We start from the raw sequence: 26329 nt of genomic DNA on the forward strand, positions 1-26329 counted from the left end.
CTAGATTTTACAAAAAAGCTCAAATAAAAATGGTTTGGGCTTATGGATGTAGTAATGAGTTGGGTAAACAACAGCCTTCCTAACGGATCCACTTGGAAGTCAAACACTCATCCAACAACCAACAACCTCTCTCAGCCTAAAGGTCCCGGCTATTTTTGTTACTGCAGAGATTCTCTAGTTCGAAAGCTGCACGTAAAAAGAGAAATAATTTGAAACCCAGGTCTCTTAGCTGCTGGAACTCCTACAGCAGTTAATGAGGCTTCTGCAGGTGGAAGAGTTCCAGCATCAGGTTATTGAGTTGTGAACTTGTAAGAGTTGCCAATTACAGCATTTTTTTCTTATTCAGATACAGCTGTGAAAATAATCATGTAATTACAATGATCTTGAACAGAAATTAAAGAGAACTAGGGGTCTGGTTTGTACTTAGGGAGCACCATTTGACTGGATTCCTCCTTCAGCAAGTAAAAGAGAGAAAACCAGCCATAAATGGCAAGGTTAGCTGGCACGGAAAAAAGGCAAAAACCAAGTTAATTTCTTCATCTGCACTAAAAACCAAGCTTTAGATAATATCATATAATAATGAAGAAAAAAAAAAGAGGAGTACTTTAAGCATTTTAGAGCTCAACCCACAGATATTCAGCAAAAGTACTTCTGCAACAGACATTTGGAAATTTGACAGCACTATTTTACCTTCTCACTCAGATTTTGAAAATTGTTTCAGCAAGCACTGGGGTCAAATTTCAGTCAACATCATAGCATTATGGAAGAATAGTTAGCAATTTAATATTTGTTGGAGGGCTTGAGAGGTTAAAACTCTTCAACCAGCCACATGTTTACACCCTACAGGGAAGCGGTAAACTTGATGCCGCAGATGATAGCTCTGTGCCCACAATGCATTTGTCTAAAGATGCAATCATGGTAAGCTATAAAATTGGCTCTCCTAGAAGCACTCATCGAGATATGCGAGTAGCTCTAAAAGCCAAAACCCCTATCGTTCATAGTTAACTAGGAGAGTTCCTGACCATATGATCAGGGAGTGGTAGGGCAGGCACAGTCAGTAAGGGCTGGTCATAAATTCCTTGCACACCCAACATGCTATAGATGCTAATGTTATGAAAATACCTCAAATTCACTCAGAACTGAAAAATGCCTCCTTAATCACATAACCCCTGGCAATAGTTTTCTGCAGCTCTTGCACAGGCAAGCCTCATCCTGAGGTTAGCTCCTCTGATTTAGAAGATACTTAATACTACCATCAAACAGGTAAATAAAAACTCTTCACTTCTTTCTTTTCCTTAAGCTACTGGACACAGAAGAAGAACTTAAAGCTATTTGTTTAGACAATTAAAACCTTTTAAGTTATCAATAACACTGCTATTTTATATCCCACACTTTTGATCATTAACACTGCTTGAACCTTTACAATGGAGAAAGTATGGCAAGCGTGTGTACATTTGTTTACTTGCCAAGAAGAAAATTTATGGTAATATTCACTTACTTCTTTCTTGCTTTGATATTCCCCTAATTGCGATGCCCAGCTCCGCGGTAATTGCCGAGGATGCTAACTAGAACCGTGAGAAATCTATGGCATCTATTTTGGTTTAATTCAACGGACAAAGTGTGAGCTGTGCTGGTTCAAGGGTCTCTATACAGCTTATTCAGTCACCACTTTTTAGTTGGAAAGAGGTAGGGGAAGCCAAGACTGGTAGCTTCCCCTGCAGCCACCCTGGCTTAACCCAGTGCTGCATGTAAATCAACACCCACAGCCACCGACGGAGTAACTCTCCTACCACCAGCCTGACAGCGCAGGAAACAAACTGGCCCAAACGAACCAAGATGGCCCTCTCGTGCAGCAACTGTCTCACCACGCTCAACAACTAGAGGAATTTAAAAAACCAGTCCCCAAAGCCTCCCCTTTGCTTGCACATGCTTTGGGGCTGAGGCTGCTGTGCATCTATGCTCGAGAGACTTCTGGTTTACTGACACAGGCACTACTTGAAACGAAATATGAGCTTCAAAGTGTCACCGAATACAGAGAAAAGAAGAAACAGCCTCCTCCATATATACCTGTACTTCACCAAAATATAACCAGTAGCTCATGGCACCCAGTGATTGATCAGTTCTGATATTTAGACGCAGCTTCTGCACCCCTTTAACCTAGGGTTTAATTACAGCCCACCAGGAAGGAAAGCAGAGGAGGCTCTCTCAGTCCTTACCATATGAAGCTGACCACACAGCCCAACAGAAAAACGTGACTCAACTTCCGCAGACAGCAAGTATAAAGCACGCATCAACTGATTAGTAATATAAAAGGCTTAAGAAGAACAAACTCAGAAAAAGCAGATCTCCAGGTCCAAAGGCAGACACTTTCTTCAACAGCCTAACCTCCCCAGGCAATGTCCTACACAGAGTGAAAGATATAGATGAGAATATTAATTGTGGAAGCTTAGACTGTTGTTTTACAAATTACTTTTTAACACCTGTATTTGATTTTCTTCCTGGGGTTACTCATGAAACAGAAAGAAAAATGAACTTATTTCCATAAAATATTCAGGTGAAAAAAGGTATAATGAGGTCCTGCTCAAAACTAAGGACCTGTTTCTCAACAGCACGTCAGGGCCCACTGGACAAGCACTGTTCCCTAAGACAACACCGGGATACTATTTCTACTAAGATTTGTGGCAAGCTCATTTTAAAACCTCAGCAGTAAGTCACAGAAAAGATTTGATCTTTAAAATTTCCTCTGGACAGGCACTAAGAAAAATACCCAGATCATAAATATTACTTAATTTCTTTGCATGCAAACCCCAAACCAAAGCCATCACGGGGGAGTGACAGGACTTCAAGCACCGGCAGGCATGGGGCACTTGCTGGGCGCTGGGGCTCAATTCCCCCACCTGCCTCCACAAGCCTGGCCCCGTGCAGCCGCAAGTTTTGGGTGGCACTGCAAATAGGGTCATGCCCAGCAACATTTCCCCATCTGACACTGGGCTAAAAAACCAGACAGCATCCTGTCTGTCCCTCTGCGGGGGTTTGCACCTCACCTGCTTTGGTTACCAGCAGCTCTGCAGCGAGAGAAAACCCTGCAGGACATGGGGATGGGCAGAGCGGGCACTTGCTGCTCGGTTAAACAGAAAAGCACATTTAAACCACCTCAAGGCTGGGTTCCAGATAGCACAAGTATAATACACTGACCTGTTCACTAAAAATAGCAAAGTTAGAAGCAGGCCCAAGTTTTCCTTCAAGTGCTTTTTGCCAAATAACTTCCATCTGATCTTACAACCCCAACAGTTTCTTCAAAAACCAAGAAAACCCGAATGCAACCTAACCTTGAGAAGTTGTCAGAAACTTCAGAGACGGCAACCACCACTGCTTATAAATTAAGCAGTTTGGAGTGCCTACGGGCTCTTGAAAAACAAGCTACTACTTACTGTAATACATTCACCTCAAAAGGAATCTGTTTGGCTGAATATTTACATGAGCAACTTTTTATGCAAATATTTTAGCATCCCGTCCAAATTAACACCCTGTGACGGGAGATGAGACACTCCCGTGCCAAAAACAAGCACAAATGATTCTTTCTTAGTAATTTAAAATGCCTTATGAATACTAAATAATTCTGTAAGACATAAAGCATTACTGTCATACATAATAGTTTTTGAAAGCACCTACAAAGTACTTGAATTTAAAGTAGAGGAAGCTACCGAAGACCTATCAGGAATAGTGATTTGCTCTAATATTCCTTTTATGCACAACTTTTGAAAGGAACATGGATCTTGTGTTTTTATTTTAGCGGAGACAAACAAAGCTTTGCAGGAATCACACTCATGAATTAATTCCGTCCTTCTGAGCTGCTTTTATTGGCATCCTTTACACAAAGCATTTCGGACAAACATTTCAATTTTTAATCTCATCTTTTCTGCGCACTACGCCACACTCCTCCCAGGCCCACCAATCTTGTTATCTTAATGGATGACAGATAGAGCATCGCTCTGACCATGCCACATTAGGCATCCTCATTTACCGAGTGCAAGGAAAAAATGCTGAGTATAAATTATTCAGAAATCTATTGTATCAGCGTGTGTTCTCTGAGCATCCACCACCGGCAGAGCAGACAGATTACTTTTCACTTTTAATTGTGTTGATATCTTATCTGCTGCACTGAAAGCAGAGAGTGATACGTGAAACCATATGTATTAAGTACCAAATAAACCCAGTTTACTAGGTCTATTGCTTAAAACTAAATAACCTATCTAGTCAGTCTAACTTCAACACGATGCCAAAAAAACCTACCTCATCCCACTCACCACTTACTTTTATAGTATTTGCCTGGTAATGTGTCAAAATTAGAGAACTCAGTACAGAGCAGCAGTGCCTACAGAGAATATTAACTATTTCAGTAATATTTTGAATGCCATTATGCCACTGGTTATCTGAATACAAAGGAGGTCATTAAGGATGAACCCTCAAGACAGTGTTAAGTGTTTAAGCTTATGAAGTCTTATAGAACTGTTAGCATGGACTGCTACCCTTACATATCTGATAGGGAATCTGTACAACTCCCTTTCCTTCACTGCCCAGTTGACTTTGGCAAGTCAGATGATTTAGAGCTCAAGTTACACACATCGCATGAAGAGATGGATCATTTGATCTCAAAAACGTCTTAGAAATATTTTACCAGCATAGGGCATGTCAAATCTTATTTGCAGATATAGTGGGCTTACCAGTTGAAAACTTGCCCTGCAAGCCAGGGACAGGGCAATCAGCAGAGAAGGGCTATTGCGAGCTCAATCTGTTTGAAGAGCCTGCTTGGTTCATCTGGTTCAGCTTTGATTAACCCCAAATACAGGCAGCCAGCTATGACTCCTGCAGATTGAGAGGCCATTCTTTGGTAAATTTGCAAAACAAGCTTCTGAGTGAAGTGTATTGCTACTTTATCGTAAAAGAAACAAAGGAGTAGGAAGGACTTTGCCATGGTACAGTTTATCAGTCATTTATAAACGCTGACTGACTGAGCTCTGAAGGGAAAGATAAAAACCAGTAACAACCAAAAAGAAAATCCAGTCCACAACATACCTGAAACCTCTGCCGTTAGCTTTATTCTGAAATAGGGGCTGTACAAATATGTACCTTTTTTACAGAACAACTCCGTTTGTGATGCATAGCCTCTTTTCAACCTATTTTTTTTAGTCATTCAAGTTACCCTCTATCCTTGCTAACCCTGTAAAATGTATGTAGGCACAGTAAGGACCCCGTTCCTGCTCTCTCTGGAGCATCAACAGAGACATTTAAGGTCTCTCTCAGTGATGAGATCTGCACAAAACTACTTTGCTCTGTGTCCAGGGAATTGCCCAGGTACATTCATGAACTGAATGTGGTTTGCAGTATTTTTATTACAGGTGGCAGCAGTCAAGGAACAAAAAACCCTTTCCTCACAAAGTCCTGGTAGGATTGGCTGTCAGATTAGGGCAGAGAGACACAATTTTTAGTTGTGAACCAGGAATATTTGCTCTGAAAGGCCTTGATAACATGCAATCCCACAACTGGAGTTTCATAGAAGGGCTTATACAAGACCTAAAAGCCCCAGCATATACTGTTATGGGATTCCACATAGTAAAAAAACCACTGTAAAATGGCTGCAGCCAGAACATGAGACCCAGCTTTCATGAGTAATGAAAGCTGCCAAAGCAGCTATCTAAAAGGAAGCTAAAATGAGCGTATTCCCAGTTGCACAGCACTTTTCCGGGATGTCTGCACTGCCTATCACGCTTTGGAAGTCACGGCTTGCAGAATAAACTAATTAATTGTCTGACATTGTGGCTGGAAACCACCGCCAGCACAAAATGCAAGCAGCTACAATAAGTAGAGGAAGGCTTACTGCCAGAAAGCAGGGAAATTGCGATGATGATATATGTCGGGGCAGGACACGCAGATCTTTGCAAAAACAAATGAATAAATGTTGTTAAATGTCAATAGCTTGTAGCGGGCACCTAGAGATGCCAGGCGCCTGGCAGCAGAGGGGCTGGGCACCAGCCCACCCTGGGAAGTGCTCTGGGTTTGTCCGTCGTTGCTGTTATTTCCAGCAGAAACTCTCTGCTCACCATCCACATTTCATCTCGTCTAGTCATTTATTCTGCAGATGAAGAGTAGCCGTAACCTTCCACAGCTGAAGAAAACCAAATTTGCTATTGAAATCAGTGTGGTTTGCTTGTTTGTTTGTTTGTTTTTTTAAATTGCAGAACTCAAAACACTTCATAAAAATAAGCAGGTGTTATCCCACGTCTCTCATATGGGAATACAGGCCAGTGGACCTAAGAGCAACCCATTAAGGGGAAAAAAAGGCCTATTCTCTTTTCATTATTTTTACACAAACAGAAAAGCTTGAGGGTTTCAGGGTTTTCTCATTTCTTAAAAAGAGAAGAAGGCCCAGAGGACAGGGACAGGCAGATGAGGAAGGTGTCATCCCTCCCTAAGCTACCAAAATGAGGATGCTCACCTGCAACTGCAAGAAATTCTCCAGCAAAGACACGGCAGGCCGCACTTGATAAACCCTAATAGCTTCTAAGGTGAAAAAAGCCTTGTGGGCCTCAGAGGGCAAGAAAAAAACCCCAGTTTTGATGACAGAGCTTGAAGGAAATTATTCATGGGGCCACTAATGCAAATTAGCCGTTAGCCACTGGTGAGCTGGAAACGAACCCCATTTTTCATGGTGCCCCACACCAACACATCTTCTCATTTCACAAACCTTGGCCTAACATTAAAAACATGCCCCAAACTGTCAAAATGTTGACTTTTTTTTCCGGGGAGTTTAAAACACTTGCTCTGGCCAGCTGGCAGAAAAGCAGCTACCAACGAATTGGGGGAGTTGCATTCACTCGGCTGCAAATCTGCAGCAACTGGATTTCTCCGGCAAGGGTATCACAGCATCCCTAAGACTACGCATGGATTTCTCGACAATTTCGATTTTCACTGAACTCCTGACCTTTTTAGCAAACATGTCAAAGTCTCCAGACAGAACAGTCATCACCTTGAAACAATATGTGACAGGAAAGAACGGCTGAGATTTTCTGCTTCTCCACTTCAGTAATTTAAACAGAGAGGAAGGCGCTGCTATGCACTTCCATCTGCTTTCTTCAAATCAAAAAAAAAAGGAGATGAAATGTATACAATTAAAAAGTTACAGTTAACTTCCTTTCAGTAATTCTGTAATGTCTGTAGGATGATTTTTGGCCTGCTAGGAAACTCCAGATGGGAAGAGTAATGAATATAATTTAATACGAATAACAGAGATCAAAGAAACGCTTTTCTGAGTTGCAGTGCACTGAGTTATTTCACACTGTTTAATGGAGAACTCAGGAATGAATTATTGCATTTTGCTATTTTCTTATATTTTTGTTTATGCAAATCAATTCCCTTTAACCTAATTTGTGGAGGACCAGACCTATAACCCAATAAAACCATAAAATGTCACTAGGATGGTCGTACAACGGGCTAGCACTTATCCAAAAGGCTATATGTTGTTAACTGCTCATCGTTTTTTTCCTCTCTTCCCCTCCAGTGCCTCAGGATTTATACCACCAATTAAGACAATAATGAGTGCCCCAGGTTGACCTCCCAGGAGCAAGAATTAATTAAGCGCAGTATTTCTTCGTAAAGAATGACACTTTTCCAAACCATTTATGTAGCTGCTCTCTTGCATGGAAGCACAGTATCAGGAAAGACTTTCCAAACTCTTGTTCCCCAAATGTATGACTGATTTTGGTTTACGCTCTTAATTTGGGTCTCTGTTTTTATCCAGTGGGTTTTCAGGTGGTTGGAGCAGGGGGACCATCTTCCACGGACAGTGTCACTAGACATACATGGGATTTTTTTGCACAGAGCTACAAAGTAAAGATGCTAAGCAGCAGCTACTCTAAAAAAGTAGTAGACCTCCTAGTAAAAACAAATCAAAAAATCCCCGCCAAGCTATACACATGCAATGACATGCAGATTCCTGCAGCAGGCAGGACAAGGAAAAGACTCATGTTAGCTATGCAATTACTCTGCTGCAATTACTTGTAGGAGTCTCTCAAATTAGCCCCTCCATTTAGCTGCTGGCAGAGATGGAAACACGTGAAGAGGAAAGGGCAAGCTCAAACACAAACCTACACGGGAGAAAGAAGATATGTGCATGCTCCAAGGAAATTCCCCGCACGGGCAGGCTTTGCATCCTCCTCCTCCCTTCCCAGCCTTCACCACAAAGGCTTGCAGAGTTCCCGCACATATTTGGCACCACAGTTATTTACCAGAAGAGGCACGAGGACTTCCATTAATTGTCAGCCAATAAAAAAACCCCTGCAACTTCTGCACCATCTGAAATTTATAGAGGCACTAGTTTCTAACCTACTATCAGCAACCAAATGTTTACAGCTCAGCTGAAATAATAATGCAAACTATGCCACAAATATTTATATATGCCTGCAAGCTGGCTGAAGTGCAATTTCCCTTGCTCTAGGAGAGAGATTCGCACAGTTTGCGTGCACAGCCAGCTGTTCCCTGCTCTCTCCCCAGCCCACCCGGAGCCAAGGCAGTGGCCCAGTCTGAGCCCGGCCGGCTGGGTAGGTGCCTGTGGGTGCCTGCCAGGATGGCCGGCAAAGGGCTTGCTCTGGCTGTGCCACAGCACAGCTCCCACTCGTTTTCAAGACCAAGCATGTTTCTATTCTCTTTGTCCGACCTGAGAGGAGTTTTAAAATGTGCCTGATCCACAGCAGAGAAGTTGTTTCTGAGGAGGGATGAAGTGACGTAGGAAAACAATGCAGAAAGCAACCCAAAAATATTCAGAAGAAATAACATGGACATAAACATGCCAAAATAAGCCAGATGTCTTGAGCATTATGCTTCCTGATATGTTTTTCAGGCATCCATCTCAATGGCTCATCAACACATGTTCATTATCTCCCCACAATTGTTTTTTTGCTTTTTATTTTGACAATTGATTTCTAAACAAATACGTTGTATCAATCTCTTGAAATCTGGCAAGTAATATCTTGTACTTACTACTTTATGCTACACTCTCATTCCCCCGCATTCAGCGACAAAGAAACTCTGCTAATACAGAACTACCCACTAAAACCTTGTAAAACGTAGAGTTTAGTGGAACTCAGATGCTTGGAGACTAGAAAACAGAGTTCAAGTAAACACCCAGAAATATGCAAGTCTGGCTCTCTAGTACTGGCAGTAGTCAAGGAAAATTACCTTTCCACACTGCAGCTGAAACTCATTACCGAAGGTGACAGCAGAGGGATGAGTTGGAGCTGGACCAGCTTGGCAAAACCACAATTTTTAAGAGTGAGATGGTGGCCATACCCCTCTGCCCAGTTCCTGTACACAGTCAAAGTACACGTGGTCAAAACAGTCTCAACAACACGGAAAAACAGGCTGAGAAAGGTGGATGAAATGCAGTCTGTGCCAGTGCAGGGGATTAGCAACTGCACAGAGCCAGAGGAATCAACTGACTAGTTCCTCCAAGAAATAAGGACTGTTAAGGTAACACTAATCAGAGATCTGTATCTTGTTGCAAAACCTGACATAAATCATGCCGAGATGATGAAAAAGCAGTGTAGCTGACAGGACAAATGCAGCACTGCCTCCACCTTTCCCAGTGTTGGGCACCACTGTTCATTCAGCCACGCTGAAGCAAGGGAGAAGCCGTAGGGAAGCAAGGGAGAGTCTGGGACCAGGCAACTTCGACGACAAGAAAACATGACCTTTCAGAGATGAGTGAATGAACTGGGGCTGATTAATCTAACACAGGAAAATCTTAGCAAGATGTTTTCCTGTTTTCTCCCTTCCTTGCCAGACTTTAATCAATGGCCAGATTGAAGCACAGAGCTCGTATGATCACAAGATGATCACTCTTTCAGTTTACGAAATCACATGGACTTGAGGTAAGATAAAAGGTCTTTTTAGTTAGCTCATCCATTTGGCTCCTAGGTGCTGTGCTTGCATCTCTCCTGTTCACCTAACGCTTCCTTTCTTCCTTCCTTTAAAAAAAACCCATAGTTTTCACCTCTGTTTCTGTTCATGTAGCAGTCACTGTGCATCCCTAAGGATAAATGTGGACTGGTTAAGACCATTTGCAGCAGCATCTGAGCGATGCCTTGATTCCAATCAAACAAACAAACAAAAAAGGTAAAAAAGTGGTAGTGTCCATTCATTTCAAAAATGATGGGCTGCAGAGCTTTATCTGAAACGCTCCGCTTCAGTCTTCCTGAACGTGGTGCACTGCCCCTCTTTTGGACCAGCGGGAAGCACACGAGGATCACAGCGCGCTCTGAAGTGAGGACCTAATAATTTCCATGTATTTATCATAGGTGCACAGGGCATCAAAGCACGCCAAGCATCCTGGAGATGGGGAAGTCCTCTCTCCTGTTGGGAAGATTCATGTGGAGAGCAGCCACCCGGGACACTGGCGAGAGGAGTGAACAGTAGCCCATCGGACTGGCTGCACCATGGCTATAAATCTCTCTTTCCCTGGTAAGCGCCTGGGAGGAGGGAGGGGGAACCGGCCACAGCTGACAGTAATGGGTCCCATTAAATTGTCACTTTTAAAGAGACTCTGAAACGGGAACAAATATGCTCTGTAAGCATTTGATCAGTCTCCCTGCCGCCAGGCGACGGCAGACCCTGCTCACGTGCCATCGCGGGGGGCTGCTGGCTCTCCCCTCCGGTGCTGGAAGGGTCCCCAGCAGTCACTGGGGCTCGCTATAGCTGGAGTCAAGTCGCCAACTGCATTTACAGCCAACCAAATCCACATTTTTTGGCACTACTTGCGACTGCCGTCTCACCTTGTAATTTATGTATCCGTTATTCTAGACAGGGGATCCAGAAACAATATACCTTTTCCCCTTTAAACATAGGTATTATGACATGGTTTTTATTGCATAGTAACTTTTCCCACTAAAATATATTAAATGAGAAATTTTAAGTGTGGCCATGTGAAATCATAAGGGACTTTATACACAAAAATGTCTTTCTAATTCTCAGCTGTCTCCTGAATTGAGCTATGGAAATTGTAGGGACTCCTGCATGTTATCAAAGGGAAGAACAATTTATGAGTAGGGACCCTGAATATTTGGCAGACCAGCTGCAGTAGTATACCATTTAAACAGTTACTATACCAATATACCAAAACTACCAATTACAGAATTGGATGCGTGGCTTCTTTAACACTACAAGAAGATTTTATAACTGGAGTACTAAGCTACACAGATGTCACACCTAGAGGTGTGTCCTCTATATGGAAAGTTCATCTGAAACAATCAGAATAATATAAAATAAGAAGAAGGACACAACATGTATGTCCTTTACACAGAACGCAAGAAACAACGTATCCATACTTAAAGACTATAGAAAAATCCAGATACAAAGAGGAAAAGATAGGCAGTTTCTGATTTTTGGAATGGCTACTCAAAAATGGAAGGTTTTTTTTTAGTAAGGCATTTGTTTTGTTTACAGGAGGAAGAAAAAGGAGGAAGAAAATGTATACAATAAACAAATTGAAGAAAGAATCTGTAAAGCTGACTTTATTGGAAACACCAAATCTTGGAAAATTACATCCAGTTGTCTTTCCTGCTATAGCACAAGACTGAAATTTCACGAAGAGCAGCTCTGCAAAGCTGAACAGCTCTGGGATCCATGCTGCAAATTCAATTGCACTGCATTTCCAGAAGAAGCTAAAGAAAATACCCCTTTAGGAAATTTCCTCAAAGGAACACTTCATTCGGGATTAGAAAGAACCTCTGTTTCCATTAGCAGGTTGTCCAGTAAGCGCCGAGAGCAATGAATGGAAGGTCACTTTCTGAGGCCAATCAGAGTATTTCTGCAAATTGGGAAGCTGACCATTTACGGACTAGGTGATGGTTTACAATAACCAGAAAATACAGATAGGTGTATCTTTCAAAATAAATAGCAAAGAGCATCTGAATATCTACTTAACATGTAAGTGAACAGAATTAGACAATGGATAATTCCATTTTGTACACTTATGAAACCCCTTAATTTTGGATTTACTTCTCTAAGATGTGCCAATCAGAAAATCTTTACGTTCTTGTTAAGAAAAACACAAACTACAATTTAAAGGGATACCTAAAGCAAGCAGCAGTGACCCCAACCATCTCACCAGCAACAAAGTCAACACTCAGCCAGAACCACACTCGGCAAACTATTCTACTCTCCCCCTTTCTGCCAGGGAAAATGGTGCATTTTGTTGTGGGGCCCAGCGAGCTATCCTAAATCTAAATTCAACAGATCAACTGCTCATATATCCTTCTCTATCAATGTCTCATTACCCAGTTCTTTTTAAAAAGTTCCAGAGTTAGAATATGAAAGCTAGTTCATTGTAATTTTACATGTATGTAATTGCTGTTCAGTAAGTATAAATAAATATGGCATAGTGTAAAAAAAAAAAGGTAGGCTATTACTGTTAATAGAAAATCTCCTAGTATTTAATTTCTGCTCAGGTATCCATATTTCCTTATCTGCTGAATTACCTCTGCAGACAATACTTTTAAAGATCATATTATAAAACGTTGTATTAAACATGGTGGAAAGCTGCATTTTTACCTACACCGTAACAACGTTCTGGGTGCGCACAGGACAGCCTGTACTCCACATCTATAATTAAAGGCCACATGTGGTCCTTAAGCTAATGGAGAGCTATGAAATAGATTGACAAGATGAGAACAAAATAAAAGGTTTTTCCCGCTTTCTAGTGAAGAAAATTGAATAAGTAAAATCCATTAGAACCTACTTACAGGAAAATAAAAACACACTCCACATCCATTGCATGTGGGATGTGGGACTTCTCAGCAGGCAAGCGTACCAGCCTGAGTCGCAGCCCACCTGCTTCTGGCATCTCTTGTCAGTACGTCACGATGTGATTTGCATAGACAGCACTTTTACACGTACATATAATTTACTTAATTCTGTTGAAGCTGTTGCAAACCATGTGCACGTTACTGATCTGGTGTGTACCTCAGCTCTCAGCCATCTGCTAATAAGCTACAACAGCTATGGTAGGTGAAAGTTGGATGGAAATGTGACAAACACATCTACAGGGACTCTTCAGTACCTACCTTGGTGCAAGAAACCATGATTCAACTCCAATAGCAACAGGTACGCACACATGTAAATTTGAAGTGTCTTCTTTTTACAGCGTATATTCTCAGGTATAGAAAGGAATAGACAGTGCCAGAAGAGTAAGACTCAACAATTTTAGTTTAATAATAATAATAATGAACAAACTGTAGCTGTTATGGACTGGTTATTGGCCAAAGACCTTGAAAACATATGTCAAGGTCAGCAGGCACGAAGGCTATATCTATTTTAGGAAATGCTCTTGGGGACAGTCAGGGGCACTATGGCTGGCTGATGTACGATGGGAAAGTCCACATCTACATTAGTTAACTCCTTCAGCCTCTGAAACAGAATGGCTGCATCCAAACTGGCCACAGGACACGGCTGCACGCAGGAGGAGCGCTAGCTGGTACAGCCAGAAACCTTCCAGGTACACAGCAGAGCAAAGCAGTGCCCCAAAATGTTGCTGGTCACCAATACACTACAGGTTAATAGCCTGATGCTGCTGGGTTTTTTTGAGAAAGCCTTCACTGACGGTATTGGGAATTTTGCACGAGAAGAGAGTGCAAGATTTAAGCTAAACAATTATATGTCATTATTTGACAGTTTATGCAAAACAAGAGAGTAGTTTCCAGTTCCTGTTTCCACAGGACATTAGCCCTTGTGCTCACAAATAACCAGAGCAGCATGGTTAGCACAGTTAGAAAGTAATTTGGGATAATCTCTGCACTTCTATAGCACCAGCATCACTGCCAGAAAAAAATAAAAGTAATTACTAAAAACAACTATTCTCACAGCTTAAGATGAACCCCTGGTCTATGATTGAGGGCAACGGGCAGGATAAGAGGAAGATTAGCTGTGGATGTATGTGCTATACCCTTCCTACAGACACTACTGCTCTTTGGCTGTCCCGCTCTGCTCCAGAAGCCCAGTGCAGGGGAGCAGTAGAGGTATAATCCACAACTTGAGCCCAAAGCACTGGAAATCAAATATGGCATCCAAACGCACAACACAATTTCCCTTTCTGTTATCTGTCATGGCTGGCAATTTTTTTTTCTTCATTCCGTGTCATTCACACAACCCAGAAAGAGATTTTAAAATATATGGTAATACAAAATTTTTGTTCCTGATCCCATCTATGTCATCATGTCTCCTTGCCTTCAGTGGACTTTGAATAAATATATGCTTCCCCTTCCTTCAAAAATCAAAATAAATTCAGTACCTGGTGAAAGTTTTATCTTCCAAACAAAGAGAAAAAGTTAATTAAGAACTTAGTGAAACACAGATACCAGCTTTTCAAAGGACACCTGGCTTTCCTGGTTTTGTTATTTTAAAAACAAAAATCTCAAAGACAGCATTCAAACAATCAGGTCTCCCCTGATAGAACAAAATATATAAAAATTCCAGGTTTTCAGTACTACATTTACATCAGTTGCAACTCATTTAGTGTCTTTCTGCATATGGCACTACTTTCTGCAAACGAATGGCTTTGAACCTTGCTAGACTGCAAAGTGCTTACAGTTTAAGATCAGATCATATTAATAGTGTGCAGAAATGTATCTCAAAATACATTTTTCACCCTCTAAAAAATGATTGTTGATTTAGCTGAAACTAGGAGCGATTTTCCATGATTTGAGGAATTTTTCATAGCTGTGCATGAATGACAGCATGCATCTCTACTGCTGGCACTGTCACTTACTAATACAGCTTAAATGGAGACAAATACAGCTTGATCATTCAAGCTGATCTATATTTTTCTTTCAACTGATAGAAGCTTTTACAATTGCATTGCCACAAACAATATTACTTCTTTCCCTGATACAAATCATACTGTAACCAAATATTTAAAGCTCAGGAAAAAAGCATTTTCAACTTTACATATCTTACTTTTTGTTTCAGTTGCAGGTGATTAAAACATGCCAGAAAAACAAAGCCAAACAAATATATGGAATATTAGTTAGCTGGTTTTATGAGGTTTGCTTTTATTTCTATTTTTAGTACTAAGTAACTTTGAGAAAATTCTGTCTGGTTCCTTAATTCCCAGTTAAGGGGCATAAATATAGGCTGAAATATAATTAAATCATAGCTAGAAGCTAACATGTGCAAGAGTAGTGTTATCAAAAAGAACTGCTGCTTAAGATCCCTCTACAGTCCCATAACTGCCTAAGAAAATGCAAATCTGTCCTCACATGATGAGAGAGGCATTATTAAAAGAAAAAGGCATCTGTCCTGAAGGACACTTCCATAAAGGGAACTTTGCTATGACAATCCATAAAATATTTTAGGCCACTCATCAACATTTCTTGCAGACCAAAGCATAATATCCTTGCCATCGAACTTTAAGTAAATAAATAAAATCAAAACCAGTTCCACTCTCTGTCAGTAGCATTTTGTGAATCCATTGTTGACCGATGCTGATCACGGATTCACGTCCTGCAATGGGGCAACCCCAATCCTCTGAGTGTCCAGAGGGACATAACCATGGGACATAACCAGCAAATCTGCACCGAGCAAAAACTGTTTCATTTTCTCTCTATTTTTCTTTTCTTCTCCTATGTGTATCTTATCTTTTTTTTGTGGGAGTCAGTCCTACAGAATTATAGACCTAAATTTCAAGGTTTATATCAATGCCTATTTTCCATACCGCTTAAACAAGACTTTAAGCAATAAAAAAATATATATATTTGAGTCAGGAAGGTATCAAACAAATAGACAATATTTTCGCAGCTGAAGACCCTTGAAAATGTATTAGATGTGGCTACCCTTTTAATTTAATGATCCCACATTAGATGTGATTTTATATGAAAACTCTGATGGAAGGAAAGCTATACTTCTTTTATGATAAAAGCCAACCTGGGATCACTCAGTATTGAAGTAGATTTATCTACATTTTTGTCTGTTAGCTTCAACAACAGGCAGAGAGGCACCTTGATCATTCAGACAAAACTGCTGGACCGTAAAGCTACCCTCTTACATGCTGTGCTGTCTTCTCTCCTGAAACTGCTCTAGGCATCTTTGCTGCCCACCAAATTCAAGCCAGGAATCCGGGCAGGACTGCCAGCAGAGGAATGCCGTCTTTTAAACGCTCAGAACAAGAGACAAGGCTTTCAGAAACAGCTGAAGCTGCCAGAACACCAGCTTCTCCTCCTCGCCCACACAATGATGGCATTGTGTGGGGAATCCAGCCCACTACTCTCAGTCTCCCTTTCTGCAAACCCGGCTACAATGATGAGTCAAGTCAGGACCAAAGAGCTGAGTTTTCAGTGACAGCCAGCCCTATAACCACTTGTACCAGCTGGATAAATCCAAGTTGCTCATTTTGTATGGAATTTGTTTGCGTGCTATCAGGAAAAAAAAAAAAAAAAAAAGATTTCAGAAGTCTTTAACTGAGGTCATGAAACACACGAGTAGATTCCAAAACCCGCCTCTGAAATGCCACACAGTTCACAAAATGGAAAAGTTGTAAATAAGCTGAATATTGTCAATGTACTGTATTTTACACATAAAAAGATGGACTGGCTCTGGAATTTTTCTTACAAAATACAAGTGCACTGTGAAGATCAGTTGCTACGATGCACATAAGCCTTTTGCACCATAAGATCCAGAAATAAACACAAAGCCAAGATTTTTTTTTTTTAACCAGTTTAAAACACCAAAAAAATCCTGACTGCTGAATTTGACTGATCAAATTGAGAAAAAGCTGGGGATATCAACCTTCTGAAAGCTCACAAATTTCCAATTTTGAAGGCAAGAAGTCAGGTACTCTAAATCTATAATAACAAATACAATTTTCAGCATGAACACACTAAAATTTGAAAACAAGATAGCTTTAAATTATTTAGAGAGATCCTAAACTTTCATTGTGGTTCACAAGTGCATATTATGAAATACTCCAGCCCCTAAAAATTTTAAAAGACTAGTATATCAAAACAAGCCACAGAACAGTCTTTCTAGTGGTGCACAGTACTGAAACCTCTGGTAATGACTAAGACGGAGGATCACTTAAAAAAGGGGCACTTAGAATACCGAGAAAGTGTTTGGCAAAGGAGGTTAGGAGGTTGTTCCCCGGTACCTGAAAGAACAAGGTCCAAGGATGAGAGTGAGGGGGGAAAGGGTAAAAAATTCAGTAGGTGATGCTTTTGAGACAGAAAACCAAAAACTGAACTTCAGGGAACAGCATGAGGAAGTGGATGAAGAGGCATTTAAGGAGACACTGAATAAACAGTAAGCAAATAGGAGAAGAATCTAAAGAGCCCCAAAAGGCAGGAAAAAGAAAGCCTGCTGAATCAAAGGCAGCCATCAACCCAAAGCCTTGAGGACAGAAAGCCGTCCCTTCGCACTAGACGGAGACTGCTAATGATCACTGTGACAGCAGCTCCACTGGAGCTCAAAGCAGAAAGGCAAAGGAAACAGAGGGAGAACTAGAAGAAAAACATGGGAGAGCCAGCACAGAAAAACAAAAGGAATGGGGCCCTAATTAGATAAATATGTTATGAGCAGAGTTTTCCATTTGTGTTTCCCTTAAGAAACAAAGACTACCAGGAGTTTGAAGGGAAAGGTAAATGAGTCAGAAAGGAAAAAGGAAAAGACTTGAGAAAAGGACCTCAGAGCAGAGGGAGGTGCAATGCAGGAGGAAAAAAGAGTGAATTTAAGGTTTAACATCACAGAACAGAGGTTGCAAATCAGGTGAAGAAAGAAATGTGGAAATAAGAGTGAAGAAAGAGAAAATGGCAACGAGGTCAGAGGAAAAGAGGAAAAAAAATTAATACTTGATTCGGTTGATGTTTTACTCTAGCTTCTTATGGAATGAGCTTTGTGTAACCCAGCTGTCTGGAAGCGAGGCTGCCTCCCCATCCCAACAGCTTTTGAACACGCTGGTCAGCTTTAGTGAAACCGCACATCTCGAAGAAAACAAAGTTCTTTGAAATTGCATGGAGATGTGTGTTGAGGTAAAGGAGAAATAAATTTGTGTTTCCTAACTAGATGAAAGTCTGTAACATGAATTCTTCCTTATTATTGCTCTCTGATTCACCAGAGAATGAGCATGAAACTCCAGCTCCATACCGAGCAGAAGCCTTCAATGAAACACAGGCTCTCTAATAAACCTGGGTTAACCAACTGAAAGGCAGAGATCTACAGGAGACAAGGCCTCCCTAGCAGCAGTGCTCAATGCTCAGCGCTTATTAAACTTGCAAAGCAACTAGCTAAATTTTTGTATGAAGAAGGCTGGAGAGAAGAGAAGCATGAAGAACTGATATTGGGAACCAAGGGTGAAGGTAGACTTGAGTACAGGCAGGAGCCTGGACGGTTAGAAATAAGTACAAGGTGGCAGCTTTCTTATGGTACAGGACCAAGAAATGAATGTGCGAAAGCAAGTGTAGAGAAAAGATGAAGGAAAAGAAAAATAAACCAAACAGTCCAAAAGGATACAAGAGAAAAGGGTAAAATTCTTCAGAGAAAAAGTAGAAACTGGCAACACAGAGGTTTCTGAGGCTGTCTCTGGTGTTGTGGTCCGGTACTGCTGTCTGCTGTCATCCAGCACATCACTTCTGTTAACCTGAAAGCTCAGACAGCTTTCAACAGCAAACATAGTAAATGACTGTCCACCAACGGGACCGCTAGTTGACTCAGCAGTCTCATCGTGTTCTTTGCCAGTTCCTGGCACTCACTAAGGAAGTTGACTCAATCAGTGGAAGAGATTTATAAAATCGTAGTCCAACCTGTTGAAGAGCTAGCGTCAACTAACCCAAATATTACCAGTCTCAAGCAGCCAAGTGACTGCTTTGGAATCTTGTTATTTCTCATAGACTGACAGGTTTTGTATGTAACTAATCCCCCCCCTTTTAACAGCAGCTATTGCTAAGTGTTGAATTACCCCATCTTGCAAATTAGCAAATAAGTGAACGTGATTTTTTTTGTTGTTGAATCATAGCTAACACATTACAAGATGGATTTCTTCCATGTATTTTGACAAGTGTGGTGTTGCTTTAATTATTTATGAAAATGCTTTGCAGTATGCCAATAAAGGCCCTACAGTATATTTTTGCATATTTTTAAAAAATAATGAAGTCTTAGGGACATGCAACCTTTCTGCCACAGTCTGCAATTACAACTGTGCTTAGAGGGAATGTGGGTGAGCAAATAACACCACCATTTGTGTTTTAGCATCTGAGTATGATGAGATTTCCTATTTAATGAAATCAGCTACAGCATATTCTTACCACAGTTCTTCCTAACAGACACTTAAATTTTGATAGTTTTAAGGCATCTAAAAGAAGAAAATACAGACATGGTATCTAAGGAAAACCTCAATACCAGAAAGAGATTCTAACACTGAGATGAGCTTAAATAGTTACTTTCACTACTTCAGTATCTACAGTTATAAAATAGGGGGGAAACCAGACTCCAATCCTATAGTTTTTTGCCTAATGACACAAACCCAGGACTATGAAATGTCACTACAAAAGGCCAGTAGCATTGAAGAAGTTGCAGATTCAAAGGATAAAGTAAAAATGGCTAACTGTACAGTATCTGAAAAGTATTATAACATTTCATAAAAATAAACCAGCAAAATACATTTTATTAATTTATTCTAATAACTTTATTTATATGGATATAGCACCTGTCACATTTTTGGCATGCATCAGTATCTTCACTGCACTAAGCACTACACAACTACTTTAATTTGAAGGATGACAATCGTAAGTCTTTTCTTTAACTGTTAAAAAAGAACATTACACTAGGGTACCATAATTAATAAAATTAACTATGAGAGCACTGTCCTCTGATATCTTTTCTTCAGCATTTTTCGCACTACCTTCTTCCTTGCACGCATAACGTTCACTGTATGTACACCTCTAATTGTTGCCATACACACATGGTTTAGCTGACATTAGTTCTCTGATGTGTATCTCGTCTTTAGACATTCTCTACTTTACAACGGTGTATCGTATTACCGCATCCTATGGATAGTCAATTCATGCTCCGACAATCACAGCACTGGAAAGTAGCAGACGTGCCAGCACTGTAGTCTGCCAGATGAAATTTTGTCAATACCAACCTCCTAATCCTTAAATTCCCAATTTGACTTGAGATTTGTTAGACAGATAGAGACTATGCCAAAAATTTCCACATGATCAGATCTTTTTCCCAAATTCCACCCCCTGGATACACAGAGGTAGCAGCTCACAGAAAAAAGCCAGGCTGACAGCAGATGATGGCCATATGAGTTCTCAGGGTATACCTGACCTACAGATGGATAGTGAAGAGTCTTAATGTGTTTTCACTTTATTCTTTGATTATCTCTGCATCTACGATCACATTCTCATGTTAGTCAATACTTACGGACGTCCCCTAAAGGCATACTTTGGAAGAAGTTCTGAAGGGAAATAATTCCAGGCATGATGGTCATTTACTTGGCTTTACTCATGAATCAGAATTAATTCACACAAGAAAGGTACAGGCAATTTTGGAGACAATCAAGTCACACCAAATTTTACTGCTTTGCCCTTCTCTAAAATGAAATGCAGTCCTATAAAAGGAATGGGAGATGATGGCACTCACCTTACATCCCTCACAAGCACTGACACCATAGTGATATCCGGATGACTTGTCTTGACAGACAAAACAGGGCTTGTAAACACGAGGGGGTGGAAGTGGTGAAGGAGGGCTCGGAACAAGTTCCTCAGAACTGGTGCTCTGAGTTTCAACTGCTACAAAAGAAAAAAGAAATACAATTGAATGATTCATGAATGAACTTTAAATTACTAATAATTTACTGTATTATGACTATCAAACTGGCCCATATCTATCTTTGTATAATAAACATTCATGCATCTTTCCTAGCAAAATTTAAGGGGAACTAAAGTTAGGCAAGTAGTGCCTCAAAAGCTTATTTTTAAGTACCTCATTTTTCATGATCCAGCTACTCAACACCACAAAAGCTTCAGCTCACATCAGATATATGGCTTGAATCTCTTACCAGGCTCCAAAAATAGACAACCTTGGGCTCATGTTCTGGTTTTAGCCTACTGAATTGCGTGGGATCCATGTGTGCACACCAGATCTCAACCTTCAAAGGGAAAGTGTTTGTGGCATGTACCCTTCCAATCGGTACCTAATTTTGGGAGAGCTCTTGTATCTCTTGCCTTTATCTACAAAAGGTAACACTTCCAATGTGCAATTTTGCCACAACAGGATAGGGACATGCATCAGGGCATATGTAAAGAGACAAACAACTATGTATGAGACCTGAAGTGAAAATTACCTGAACAAGTCATCTTTTTTTTCATCTGTAAAACTAGCACAACCCAGCAACGCCTCCCTCCCTACCTTCAGATTTGTAACATCAGGAAACCTCTCTGAGAAAGAGCTACTTACACATTATGACCCCACATCCCTTTATTGCCTTAATATTTCTAGATGGTCATTTGTTTTGAACCTGCTGAAAAGGCAGTTATCCCTTTCAGGAAAAGGACGTGAAAGCTCTACGATGCGAGATAAGACATGCGAACTACATCTTTCCAAAACATCTGCATTAGTTTTCTGTGATATGCTGTCATCATTCCTCACATTTATTGTAGATGTGCAATACATTTTCATGTTTCACCTAGCCGTTCTGCTGCTTCTCAGATAAATCCCTCTAACTTTTCAACAGATATACAGAAATGACAGGATCTGTGAACTCAAATCTATCCAGAAATATTAGGCACTATCAGCAGAGCTAAATCTCAAGAGTACTAACAGCAGGCCCTAAAGAATATTACTCAATGGAAAATCTTAGACAAGATTTACTGTACATGATATTTTTCAGATTACAAAGATGATACATTTGTATTAAACTCATGATTCATTGTCAACTTGTGTTCTGCAGAATTCACAGAGGGCATCACGGAGCACGATGCAACTTCTGATTACTTGTGAGAAGGGCCCCTTTCTGCCATTTTTACTTGGGTTAAGCTACTATCAACTTCAAGGACAGACATTTCTTGAGAAGAGAATAAATGCTAAAGTGAAGTGTTAAAGGTTCTGATTCTAAGCAAAGAACTACCTTTCCAACGGGAACAATTTTATATATCTAACAATAATGAGGCTGTGAAAAAAACAGAAAAGTAAAATAATATGTGGCTCCATAAAGTGTGACGTTAAGACAATGTCCAGAGCTATGCTTACCGTTTTCAGCATTAAATACACTGAACCTTGGCAAACCAAAAATTTACAGGTTCCTACCGCACCAAGCAAACTTTTAAAAAGTTTTTTCTTGATGAAAACAGAGATGAGAATGATAATTTCTTTTCAACAGTAATTTTTTGTATTTAAGAGAGACAGAATGTGCTCTGTTATAGATCTCTGCACAGCCATCTTGCTTGAATCAATAATCTATTAGTACGTTTAAATTAAAGTTAGATTCATCAAATGCCCTTGAGAGGCCTCAAACATTCTGTGCCTTATTTCATGCTCATACATGAATTATGGTGGCTTCCAATCAGTCTGTGGAATGATAAAATTTTAGCTTTAAAACTCTAATACCAGCAGACAATGTGTTTCGTATTAGCTCATTCAACTCTCCCAGTCCATCTAAAAGGCAGTTTTTAGGCTCCCCATGGGAAAACAAGGTTGTGTCATTCAATAAAACAACCGCACTCCTGCAGCCCTTCTGTGATTTCAGTTTGGGGAAAGCAGTCTTTGAGGAATAACACCAATACACTTCTGCTTTTTTGATTATTTCATCCTAAACAAGCACCAGCATCTAATAGTAGCGTTCAAACCATGAACCGTACGTACAACAGAGGTCTGTCAGGCACCAGCCAAGCACCAGGAACTTGTGATACCCAGAAGAGATTAAGCAACCAGCTCAGTTCATAAATACACAACATAGTCAGCAACTGAAGAGCTGAAGGTGCCGCTAGAGAATTTTTTTCTGGACAATTTGAAAAGGTATACGAGAAGGAAAGAGCCAATGTAAACCAGAAGACCCTCCCTAAAACACCTATATATATATATATATATATATATGCGCCACTAAAAGGTCTTAACTTGCATCAGCTGAACAACCGTCTAGACAGTTTGATTTTTTTTTTTTTTTTTTTGGTAAGAAAACCCAGTTTGCGAACATTCAACTTTTGATCACAGGCAAGATGTACAGATTTCTGGAGAAGGCTTGAACTCAGGTTACACATGCTCGACTCTTACTCCGGCTTCTGACTTACTATTCTTCCTTGGATTTAGCCTTTTTAACTCTTTATTTGAAAATGTATGTACTGCCAGCATGGAAGCGCAGAAATCCAGTGCAGGCATCTGTAGCAATTCATGCTCAGCAGGTATAAAGCGTTATTTCTGTATCGTGTCGGTGGCTAGTGGAGGCATGACAGCAGAACCCGCTTTCTTCTATGCGTGCACATGCAAGGTGGAAAAAAGAAAGGATGGGGGGCAGACAGTTGATGTTTCCAGAACAGGCATTTTTAAAGCAGTCTTACAATTTTAGAAAGAATTTAAAGAAATGAAAACTAAAAAAAGCTACTTCTTTCCATGCCATGCTGTCTTGTCCTGCGGGATGTGACACTTCAGGGTCCCTACTCACCTGAGAAAACAGAGCCTCAGTGCTGTCACCCAACACCTGAATGCCGCTTAAGCACACAGGGAGTCTCAAACAATCGGTCACTTCACAATTCCTAAGATGTCTGAAATATTTCTAAAGGTTAGATAAAGCAGCAGATAAGATCTTTAAAAGCACAGTGTGCTTTGTGAGAGCTAATTTACTGCCAGCTAAACCATGTTGACAGATGGAGGAGGTATTTTACTTTGTCACCAAGTAGAAGCAGGCAGGCATTATGAAATGCCTTGTGTTTCGCTAGAAACTTGGATTATTAAGCTTGTATGTTAATGCACACTTTGGACAGTTGAGTCTTAAAAGAATAAGAAGTTGTAAAGCAAATGGCATTTCCTGGATAGCCTCAAGGGAATTTTGAATACTGAGCTAAGGGTCCCTGGTGGGAAGCAGCAATTTCAGCTAATTAGGGTGAATAGCAAAGTGTTGCATTTGGTCAAAACATTCTGTTAACCCTCATTTTTGTTGGCACCAACAAGAGTCTGGATTTTTTGCCTCTTTTTTTTTTTTTTTTTTTTTTTGGTGAATTCACTGCAGGAGTGCAAGGCACACAGCTCACATACATTAGGCAGAAAGTCAAAGGAAACGCCAAAGTTCAACTAAAGTACAAGTAATTAGAACCAGATTCTCTGCTGCTTGTATGTGTGCATTTGATTGTAGAAGTTATTTATAAGCCTCCAAACATTTGAAAAAATAACTATATACTGTAGATCATTTAATTTTTATGTCTCGTCTGGAAAAAAAAGTCTGCTTTTAATCATCTTCCAGGAAAGAGCCAGGAACTGGGAAAGTGGGTCTCAATTGTTTCAATACAAATTTCTCTCTTTCATGTGCCACATAAAACTATACTATAAAATTAAATCCAAAATATCATTGACTCACACCCCCCCATCCAATTTCTTTTTAATAAAAAACTTCTTTGAATTTGTCATGCTTAAATAGTTTGCATTGTTACGAGGTTGGGGGTTTTTTTTGGTTGTTTTTTTTTTTTAAACTGTTGTTTGGAAGACAGACAAGGGGAGAAGGAAAAAAAAAAAAAAAAAAGAGTGAGAGAGAAAGAAAACATTATCGTGGAGACTTGCCAGCCTTGACTTAGTAACCTGGCCATGACCCTCCAGCGAGTGTGTGTTTGACCCGGTCACACATGACTCTGGCTGCGTACTGTTGCTGGGTTATAAGTCCCAGATATTTTTACCCTACATACAACAGGTGGGGATCACAGACAACAGAAAGAGGAAAACAAAGTCTTCCCTTGTGTGAAGACTCCCATTTTCTCCCTTGCAAAGAAAACAACACAAAGCAAAGAAGTTGTGCTACTATTTCACGTAGCTGTGCCGGATCGTTGTGCTAGCCGGGGGCTGACGGCATGGAGGTGGAGTGGGCTGAGGGCAGGAGGACGGAGGAAAAGGCTCAGGGAAAGCCATGTGCAGATGTTAATCAACGCAGAACGGATTTCCAAACTGTAACATCGGAACCACAATCAAAAACCTTTCCTCATAAGGCTGGGTGTGCATAGAGGTTCAGGAGGGAACGCTTTTTATTACGAGTGAACGCAACATACCTGGATTAAAACATAGGCTGCCACAGTAACTCCAGATTGAGGTATTATCATCAGGATTTTCAGAAGTACCTAAGAAAGTATTCCTTCCACATTTGAGGGGTTTCTTTTTTATTATTTGTGTCTTGCTAGCTGCACAAATCTGCCTTAAAGCCATGGTGTTAAATATAAATTATTCGATTTTAATTCTTGATTACAATTTTTCCAGCATTAATTTTAATCAAGTCATAGTTTACCTCTACAAGACTGTCTAGGTGTTTAAAAAAAAAAAAAAGGTATTATTTGGGCTGAAAGCCAAAAAAACCTTTAAGTCTTCAATTTTGCTTTCATTCTTAAAGGGGGGATTCCACTTTCAACAGGGACATCAGAAGATGAAACTTTATGACCTGGTTTCTGCCTGAGGGTACCCAATCCAAAATGATCCCTTTCTGTTATTTTAAAAGCTAAAAGAGTGTCCCACAGGTTTTGACTACGTGCTGCTCAGGATTCCTACAGTACGATTAAAATAACAAAACAACTAGCAAGAAGTAGAGGTTATGGAGCTCAGAAGCCCAATCTGCAAGGCCGTACTAATGGACAAACTGCACACAAGGTCACCTAAAAGGTGCCTCAGACCAGGTCATTTTAAGAGCCGTGCCTAGGGCACAGGCTGCTGCCGCCAACAGCTATCTCAGACAAGGTGCAAGCCCCGATAGGCGCAGCGGAGTTGGCAGAAGTCTCCAAAGCTGAAGTGCTTTTGCTGTTATGACTCTTGTCAGTGAAAGAGCGATACGGACAGCTGGCTTCTGTCCTGTCGCATCTGCGAGAAGAGGGGTCCTGCTGAACTCTGCCCTCCGCCTTGCGAGTACAAGAAGCAGTTAAGCACACTCTCTGCTTCGATAGCCTTACCCTAATGAAGTTCCAAGTACAAATTTGGCCATCGCTCCACTGCAGGCAGACATACCATCAGGACAGTATCTTCTTCCCCCACCCTCTTGCATCTCGTGTATTTAGACAGTACGCTATTTTGGGCAGGGTCTCAAAATATGCTGTACAGTAACCAGCGCTGC

The 26329-nt window shown here is 40.6% G+C and overlaps 1 protein-coding gene across 11 annotated transcripts in view; it reads right to left on the reverse strand.

Moving 5' to 3' along the window:
• Window positions 1-26329, reverse strand: part of RARB (retinoic acid receptor beta) — a 333102-nt gene that overhangs the window by 48756 nt on the left and 258017 nt on the right. For all 11 annotated transcript variants that reach the window (XM_072853962.1, XM_072853959.1, XM_072853961.1 and 8 more), the window contains one exon: window positions 20680-20828. In XM_072853962.1, the coding sequence (XP_072710063.1) occupies window positions 20680-20828 (149 nt within the window). The remainder of the gene's footprint in view (window positions 1-20679; window positions 20829-26329) is intronic.

The sequence above is a fragment of the Ciconia boyciana genome, chromosome 2 (assembly GCF_034638445.1).
Source record: "Ciconia boyciana chromosome 2, ASM3463844v1, whole genome shotgun sequence".
In the NCBI taxonomy this organism is placed as follows: Eukaryota; Metazoa; Chordata; class Aves; order Ciconiiformes; family Ciconiidae; genus Ciconia; species Ciconia boyciana.